At 35.3% G+C, this 9,564-nt stretch overlaps 1 protein-coding gene across 5 annotated transcripts in view; it reads left to right on the plus strand.

Moving 5' to 3' along the window:
- LOC139968645 (uncharacterized) overlaps positions 1–8,878 on the plus strand; it is an 80,904-nt gene extending 72,026 nt beyond the window's left edge. For all 5 annotated transcript variants that reach the window (XM_071972870.1, XM_071972869.1, XM_071972871.1 and 2 more), the window contains 6 exons: positions 320–418; positions 981–1,034; positions 1,327–1,425; positions 1,838–1,873; positions 3,452–3,538; positions 4,360–8,878. In XM_071972870.1, coding sequence (XP_071828971.1) covers positions 320–418; positions 981–1,034; positions 1,327–1,425; positions 1,838–1,873; positions 3,452–3,538; positions 4,360–4,422 — 438 coding nt within the window. In that variant the 3' untranslated portion in view covers positions 4,423–8,878. The remainder of the gene's footprint in view (positions 1–319; positions 419–980; positions 1,035–1,326; positions 1,426–1,837; positions 1,874–3,451; positions 3,539–4,359) is intronic.
- Positions 8,879–9,564: the final 686 nt, after the last annotated feature.

Here is a 9,564-nt window from a genome sequence, read left to right on the forward strand (position 1 = left end):
CTCACTGAAGTGATTTGAGCCATGTTCTGTACAAGTAGCAGTGCAGAGAGTTTGTAATAAGAAGGGAACAGGTTCAAATCGGACCAGAAAGCATAGAGCATCCACGTTACCTTGTATTGAACCCTGTGAACATTTGTATTGCTATCAGCTTAGCTTACCCTCTGCATATATGTGTTGAAGGCTAATGTTGTTTCTCTTAACCCCTTACCCTATAACTCGCAGCGTTTTTTTTGTGCATAATTTCTACTCTTTTTTTTTTTTAGCAGGCACGTATACAAACGTATTGTTTCTCATTGCCATTTGCTTTATTTCCCTCTAGGGTGACACTGGAGAGCAAGGCCCACAAGGGCAAACTGGTCAAGTAGGTCCAAAGGGAGACCCAGGTCTCACTGGTCAGAAAGGACACCAAGGAGAACAGGTGTGTAAGCTTCTTTGACCAGCTGGTACATTTCATAGACTTTGTCAAGTGCTCACCAGTGTCATTTAAAGTACTTTGGCAATGTTCTCAACAACGGCTTGCAAATTTTTATGTTTTTCCAAAACGTATAATTACCTCGTAGTTTATTTTCAACAGTTAATGGCAATAATGGTTGTCAGTCTAGATTCTTATATGCAAAAATAGACTAGACTTGGTGAGTGTATTCAAGTAAGGACACCACTACGTGCTTTTTTTTTCTTTCTTAGTTTTTTTATTTTTCCCTCAAGATTGTTTAGCTGAAAATTAACACACAAAAACTATGTAGCAACTGTAGAAGCAAATCTGATGAGAAGAGAAGTAAATCTGCTAATGCTGTCAACTATTAACTCCATGAGAGAATTACTTGCAATATTGTATTTATTTTCAATCTTTTTGATAGATATAATTTAGTAGACATATTTCTGCTGCTGATTTTCTCTGTTCTCACCTCTAATTTTGTACCTGTTTGATAATAGTTGCGACATTGTTGGATGTGTATGTTTTTCACTTGTTTTATTTAAAGGGGACGCCTGGTACAAACGGTCTAGATGGGCTTCAAGGAGAAAAGGGAGACAAAGTAAGTTCTCAATTTATCCTTCCCCCTTTCTCTTACTCTCACCTTATTTTTGTCTTGTTGCTCTTTATTCCTATTTTACATTCACATCTAACGGCGATTTAAAGCTATTTAGAAAACAAAACTTAATTAATTGTTCTAACGTAAAAGGTTCTAATGTACAAAAGCAGATTTGATAAATTCTATTAATTCTGTATTGTGAAGTTATGTGAAGTTAACAGGAGAGTTTGTGTATTTTGAATGTTGTCTAGGTAACAAAAATGAGGAGACATTGGCTTAACTCTTTTATTTCCAGGGTAACATGGGTCTTAATGGACCACCTGGCCCCCAAGGGATTGCTGGTGAACCAGGAAGAAATGGAAAGCCTGGTTTTGATGGTACTCCAGGGATTAAGGTACATAGTAGCAAGATAATTCCCACATCAAGATATCTTTTAATAAAGAGTTTTAGAATGTTGAAGGTATTATTTGCATCAAGAAGGGTCATATTCTGAATTATAAAGGCCATGTTGGTAGTTGGTAGCCTTTCTACTTTTTAAATATTTGAAATGTTTGATCTGAAAACTAATTTTATCTAGCCAGATGAAATACTGCAAATTAAAATGAGTGTTGTTGTCCTTAATTTCAAGCAGTGGTTGTTGTAGTAATCTGTGTAATTTCATAATTGGATCATCCTTTGTGTATTTATCAACAACATATATTAGATATATATTACATTAATGATAATAGTGGCTTCTGTTCTAAGACCTACTGTACTGGTCAATCTTATGATTAATTCTTGTTTGTGGGTCGTCTGATTTATTCCAGGGAGAGAACGGGGAACCAGGGGTGAAAGGCGAACAGGTGGGTACCATTAAAAAACTCTAGTTCTAATTCCTGCAGTAAGGGCAATCAAAATTTTTCTGAACATTGTATGGTGGCATAGTTTGTTTTACCTATATATATATATATATATAACAAGATATAACTGGTTGTTTAGATAGAACAACTGACATTTTGACATTTGCTCCCACCGAAATGGCAGGAAAATCTACCAATCTCTAAATCTGGTTCGGAGCATTTTATGTCATTCAGAGTACACGCTTAATCTCTTTGCACAGCTACGTTGGTTAGTATGTGTGTCACGTCAAATGTATATTTCACAGCAATGAGCCGAGTTGTGTCAAGATCTAGAAGAAGAATTACTTCCGATTGGTCGCAAATTACAATGACCATTTTTCAAACTCTGCTGGAATCAAATGTTTTCCATGAACCATACATTATTGAATATTATAGAAGTTACATATACCCCCCTCTCATCCAACCTTCCACCACCTGCCCAACCCCTGTCCACCGTGGCGCATCTTACTATGCAACAACACAATAGTTAATATGTCTTATGCCTGGGTTTAAGTCGTAAGCAAATTGCCAAACAATCCCCAATATATTTATTTATAGCGCTGGCGTAAGTTGTCAAAACTTCAGTGCAGACAGCTAATGTCGCTCACCACTGTAGAAATGTTGATGGCCTGGTCAGTGAGAACCATTTCTCATAATATTACATAATAATCACAAGATTGTTCTGTAAGAGGGACATCAACACTAACATTTGAAAATATTTGCATGTTTTGAATATGCAGCTTTGTTGTGTAATTGTCTCTCTCCATAACTTAGGAAACAGTTGTGGGAAGATATAAATAATAATAATAATAGAATTTATAAAGTGCAAAAACTATAAAAATATTCTGTTGCTCTGTACAATAAAAGAAGAATAAAGAGAAGCAAAGTGAATAAAACACACAAAAGATACCAAAAACCAGATTTAGACATCAAAAGCTTGTTTAAAAAAGTTTTAAGTTAACATTTGAAAAGACCAATCGAGGAGCACATTTTGAAATCAGTAGGAAAAGAATTGCACAGGCGGGGACCAGCAACAGCAAAAACTGGCTACCAATCGTGGTCCAAACACGAGGGACTACAAGAACGTTACCAGAATTGGAGCAAAGTTTTGTGGTTGACTCCCTCCCTCGTAACAAACAAGGAAGAATAGGTTATCAGGGGTCATGTCATGGAGGGCCTTATAGACTAGGAGAATCACTATCTATAAGCAACAGGTTACCAGTGAAGATTCATTAAAACTGGGTAAAATATGACAATATGTCGGATTAAGAGTAACCAGTCTAGCAGCAGCGTTTTGAACTCATTGTAATCTAATAAAAAAGACACCGTACAATAAAGCATTTACAATAATCAAATATTACAAGTTATAAAAGCGTGCTCAAGAGTCCTCCAGGCATTATCCTCAGAGAGGAGCATCTCCCTAACTTGTCTTAGTTTGAAAAGCTGGGCAAAAAAAAAGACTTACTGCATATTTTACTGATGTGAAAATCTTATAATTTTGTCAAACCATCAATCTTGATTTGCTTTGTTTTTCGTGATTAGGGAGATATGGGCATAAGAGGAAAGAGAGGCAAGAAAGGAGCACCAGGAGATCAAGGTATTCCAGGATTAGATGCCCCTTGTCCTGTGGTGAGTCAAAATCATAGGGTCTACTTTTGAAAAGCCCTCTATCTGTTTCTTGGTATCCTCTGCAAAGATTGAGCTGTTGTAAACTGTATGAAGGTGTCAGCCATGCTCCCGTATTGTAATGATTACATCGATAGCTGTCAAAGATTTGTTAAGGGCGTTTTCAGATATAGTTTACCTCTCTGAAAGGTGAGGAATTGCAGAGATGAGTCTCTTCCAATTGTAATACTAAGTAGGTCCTGATGTCTATTGACTTCATTATATGCTGGGTTGAGGCGCCTTGTAGTCTGACCCAGTAATCTCCTTCTGAGGCATACAGAAGTTATGATCAAATCAATCTTTTATAAAGTTCAGTAGATGTTCATTTCTTTGCTTTTCCTACACATACTTGATCATGTAAACCATATGAAAGATAAATTTGTGTGTTCCTGTAAATACACACAAAAGATATCAAAATAAAATGAACTGAAGAAACAAACTAAGATGACAGACAGTTGTTTCTGCATTTTACTCTTTACGTATCTTTCTTCACCCCTCAGGGACTCAGACAGTTGTTACTGCATTTTACTCTTTACCTATCTTCCTTTACCCCTCAGGGACTTAGACAGTTGTTCCTGCATTTTACTCTTTACCTATCTTCCTTTACCTCTCAGGGACTCAGACAGTTGTTTCTGCATTTAACTCTTTACCTATCTTCCTTTACCCCTCAGGGACTCAGACAGTTGTTTCTGCATTTTACTCTTTACCTATCTTCCTTTACCCCTCAGGGACTCAGACAGTTGTTTCTTCATTTTACTCTTTACCTATCTTCCTTTACCCCTCAGGGATCAGATGGGCTACCTTTACCGGGGTGCTTCCCATCACACACCAGAAAGAACAATATATGAACAAAGAGAAATGTGCAGTATTCAGTGAAACCGCGTCGGACCGTGTTGTTGGGGACGAAGATGACCCACTCCTTAAGATAAACTTGCACCTATGGCTGAATCTCGGGATGAGATGAAGTCCAGATGGATATGTTTGATTCTACCTTGATATGTTATGTGGAAGATGTTTGACCTGAAGCAGAAAAAGTCTCCAAAGAGCAGGACGGACGGGTGTCGAGAACATGCCGGTGCATCAAGACAGAGGAGCGACCCGCGATATAAACTACGACTGAAATTTTTTTTTTATAGAGGCAAACCATGGGAAGGAGTTTAGCTGTCAGTATGCAGGAAATATAGAAACTTTGATGCAGAAAAAAAGAAAACGATGGTCAAGATTTGACGTTAGCTTCTTAGTAAAAGCTGGACCTGTAACAAAGTAGGATCAGTGTTGTTGAAGAGATGTGGATGGATGGTAAAAGGAACGGAGAGACGGACCTGTAAAAATTATGCGGCAACATCTGTCGGACAGAGAAAATAGATTATTTTGTCCTTTTTGGAAACTGAGCTGATGCGTAGAGAGGAACTCATTCTGGAACCCAATAACCAAGTCTTGTAGCTATTAACATTCATAAGAATGCTTGAAGTGTGTATTAGGCGTCCCTGACTGTAGTTTTTTTTTGTATGTTATTTTTGTATAGGCAAAGAAATATGTAGATATAATTTCAAAAGACATTGTGAATATATACAAACAAACGAAAAATCTAATTTACCAAAGAGAAGTGAATTTTGATCATTTTGGCTTCAACAATCTCTTATCTTTGAAGTTTGCTGGATTAGAATCTTTGGACGAGCGCCTGTAAAGTATCGGTAAGATTTCTGTAAAGTTGTGATCAAAGTCAACATGGAAAATGACAATGAAGTGGAGGATTTAAAATTGTATCATACTTATCAACCATAATATAGCTACATGTATGTGTTGAAATGAAATTAAAAGTGGAACTTTGAAACAAATTTCATTGTTCTAGAAAGGTCTCTCACAAGTCACAGTGGAATCAGATGAACTATAACTAATTGCTATCCAGTAATTTTGGTAAATAATGTAAACAGTTTGGCATGGTTTCCTGATGAATCTAGGTCACCATGAAAGTTGAATTTTAGTCGTGTTTAGTCACAAACTTTATCATCATGAGTGAAAATGAAAGCAAGAAATGTGGAAGAATTGAAGTAAAAAAAATGTTTCAAGTTTAAATATTGATATGACTAGACCAAACATGAGCTGCTCAAGGTCTAAGTGAACTGTTCACACAAAACCTAGGTCAATGTACAGCTGTTAAATGGACTTTAACGGAACATTATGGAAATGGCTGGAGACCAAACTAAAACTAATCGGAATATTGACTTTCAGATGACTCTAGTTGCAATGTAAGCGAAAGATTGAAAGTACTATTGGGCTCTGTGAACAAGGTGCTATTATCGTGGTGGTTTCTTCAAATTAAGACTGTTTGTTATCCTAACCTTCTCGTAGTACAAAGCACTGTTGGCTAATCTGAAAAAAATTGAAGGTAGATATTTATGACATTTCTTGCTTTTTTACAAAGTTGCATTGATATCATGTATAGGAAGGGATGTGTGTATGTTTCATGTAAGAGTCAAAAGGATATTTGCTGCATAAATGCTCCAAGGAAAAAAAAGTTCTGTTTTTATTTTAATAGGTTTTTGTAAATATGTACTGAATATTCAGTACAGTTGTATATATCTTCATAAATATTCATAAAAAAGTTTTATTTATTTAGTGCCTTAACGAAGGTGTATTTTTGCAGAGGAAAGAAGTGTGCTGTTATTTATGATGAAATGCTTTTCTATTCTCCCTCCTACAATGTCATGACAAGAAATGAATCCGAGTCACAGAGACAGATCCTTTCGGTCTATATCATAACCACGTAGGTGGCCTTATCTCTTGCCCAGGGAAAAAAATCTTACAGTAATCTTTAAAAAAAATGTCTTCTCAAGATATTTTACAGTAATCGTAAAACTTTGTTATGAGCATGATTTTCTCATGCTCACTGATATGTATTGTAACTGGTTAAGTCTTAAAGCTAATTTTGAAGGTCTAACTGCTAAGAGTGTTGCTTTGATGTATTTATTCTTGAAGCCTTTTTAGAGAGGTGGGTTCTTCTATCTATGCATCCAAAAATTATCAATAAGTTTTACCAAAATAAAAGTGTTCTGATATTTTCCTTTCTTTGTCTGAGAGATATGCAAATATTTTTTTTTCCACATATGTAGGGTTAGGGTATCAGCTAAATCATTTGAGTCAGGATCATGATATCTAATCGTCTGTTGAAAGGAGTGACACTTGTTGAAAAGACCAACACTGGTGATGCCTTATATTGATATCTGAATGGAAATTATTGTAATTAGAATATTTTAATTAGAACAGTCAAGTTAAGGCAAAAAGGGTATCTTGAATTGCTTTTATGTCTGTCTGCAGGATGCATTTCAGTAGCTACCATGCAAATGATTAGATTCATAGATGTTATGTGTTGTTGTTGTTGGGGTTTTTTAAGTCAGTTTTATTACATTTTCTGAAGTAGAATTTAAGCATCGAGGCATTTTGTAGTTAAATGAAAATGATTTTCCATCTGGAAAAAGTGGGCATATTGCATTTTTAAATATAACATCATAAAAAGAACAGATAATAGGTAAGACTTTTGATACTTGAGGCTAAATTTGTGTAACTGTAGTAACCAAATGGTACATTTGGTATACCTGTTTTTGGAGGGGGGGTGGAGGTGGAACCTTTGGTTTTGGGGAGAGAGGGGGATAAAGGGAGTAAGTTGTGGTGCATATTTGTAATATTTTATATTAACTATTCACTTTATGAAGGAATTTCTCACTCAAACTTTGATACATTTGAGGTGAATATTCTTACGATAGGAGGAGAAATTGAGACACTTGACCGCCTTTTTGTCTTAGTTTTGTTTACTTTTTGAAATTTGTCAACAAATCTCATGTGCCTCCCAGGACCCTCCCCGCCTGCTTGATAAAGGTTAAAAAATGAATGGTGAACAAGTCAGAATAATGTGTTAACAAATAGATGAAAACAATTTGCTGAAATCAACAACTAATATTTCTATTTTTATATCATATAGTTTTGTCAGATTTTTCAGGCCATGTGAAGACCTTTAGTTTTCTGTTCTTTTCTAGGTTATTCATCTTTTTCCCAAAAATTCACAAAATCTTTAACGTAAAAGAAAATATGTCCAGGGTGGTGTTGTTCAAATTTGAGACAGTTTTATTATTTCTGGTCATTTTTTGTCATTTTCTGATGATCCTCACCAAAATGTTTTGATTACTTTGTTGTTGTTTCTTATTGTGTTTAGACAAAACTGGAAACAGAAAATTGTATGTGTAATAATAAACTGTGTTGTAAAGGCAAAGAAAATGATAGCCTAGTAGGGAATTCAGTACATAAAATTATTTGTCTAGAACTCTTTAACTTGAAGAATGCTATGCAATATCTGTAGAAATAAATACATCTATGGGATTCTGGGTAATATTCAGTATACTATGCAACATGTATGGAGAAGGCTGTGACATCTATATAGTTATAAACATAAATGGGATTCTATGCAGAATGCTATGCAACAACACATAGAAAACACTATATCATCTACAGAATAATGTACAACTAAGGATTTCTATGCAACTATAGAGAACACTATGTAATATATAGATGACACTATGTAACATCTATAGAAATAAATACATCTCTAAGGGTTGCTAGGCAACATGCAAAATGCTATGCAACATATAGAGAACACCTAGCAACATGTTAGAATTGTTAATACATCTAGGAGATTCAAGGCACCATTTTGCAAACTATGCAACATTGTGTAGATTATCTGGGTCACATCTACAAAACAAATCTATTCAATATCAAGTCTTTTGAAGCTTTTACTGGTCTTTAGTTTTATCTCTAATAATTCTTGTATCAATTCAGTGTTAGGCTTGAAAAAAAAAGTATAAACATTTTTACAGCAATAAATCTGTAGATTGTTGATAATACTACTGATCATGATGCCATTATAAGCTTATAGGTTAATCCATCATGTTTGCAAATCTTGTCCCAACTTTTAGGGGGTTATGTAAACAATTAATTTTTCATTTGGCACATTCAGGGCTGAATATTTCTATCCTGTTTTCTATGGTAATATAACCTTCATGTGTTTTTGTTTTTCTAAATTCCTAATTATTGCAAAGGGAGCATAGGTTTCACTCTCTATTTATATTTGAACTTTTAACATACATTGTAGTTATTGATATGTTTTCTAATATTGTAGGAAAACTTTTATACTAGGATTATCATTTTATGCAAACAACTTTTTCCTGAAATTTTTCAGATATTGTTAATAGAAGAATAAATGTTGAGAAATTTTAAATACTTTCCTTTTATCTTTTCTCGACGTTAGAGTGATTACTGTTTCCTTTCCTCATTTGTTTTGGGAAGAGGGCAGCAGGGCTGACGAGAAGAAGGTCACGAGACTACAGCCCCAGGGTCAATAAAGGGGGGCCAGAAAATTATAGAGGTGCCCACTGCCCAGAACTTGAACTAAGGGTTAAAGAATTGTGTGATTCTCATTTGCATTATATATGCAAGGAAAATGAGTGGAAAAGGGGTCCCAGTGAAAATAATGTCAGGTCTGTCGTAGGTCAAATGTCATCCCATGCCTAAGAGAGGGCAGACTGGAAACTGCTCAGACTACAAACTTCTGCAGTAAAGATTTGTTTAACTTGATCCTCATATTATGATGAGTAAAGGGAAAATTTTCGGAAGTGTGTCAAAGCTCATTTGAATTTAGAGTAAAACCAGATTCTACATTTAGTGCTTTGTTGCACTTTGTATTCGGAATACATATTCTACCTGGTAGAAACCAGCCGTCCATGGTAGAGTTAATCAAGCCAATATCTGAAACCTTGTGCAGGCATTAACTTTCTCAGTATTTGTTCATGGTAAGCAGAAACCTCTTCCTAATGGCATACAAAAGAGTACGAGAAACATCAGTTTACGCCTTTAATTAAGCTCCTTATCTAACATAGAGATGATTCTAGATTTCTAGGCTAACACCTGCTCAGTGTTACATACATAGCGTATTTTGGTGT

This window comes from Apostichopus japonicus, chromosome 6 (genome assembly GCF_037975245.1).
Source record: "Apostichopus japonicus isolate 1M-3 chromosome 6, ASM3797524v1, whole genome shotgun sequence".
Taxonomy (NCBI): Eukaryota; Metazoa; Echinodermata; class Holothuroidea; order Aspidochirotida; family Stichopodidae; genus Apostichopus; species Apostichopus japonicus.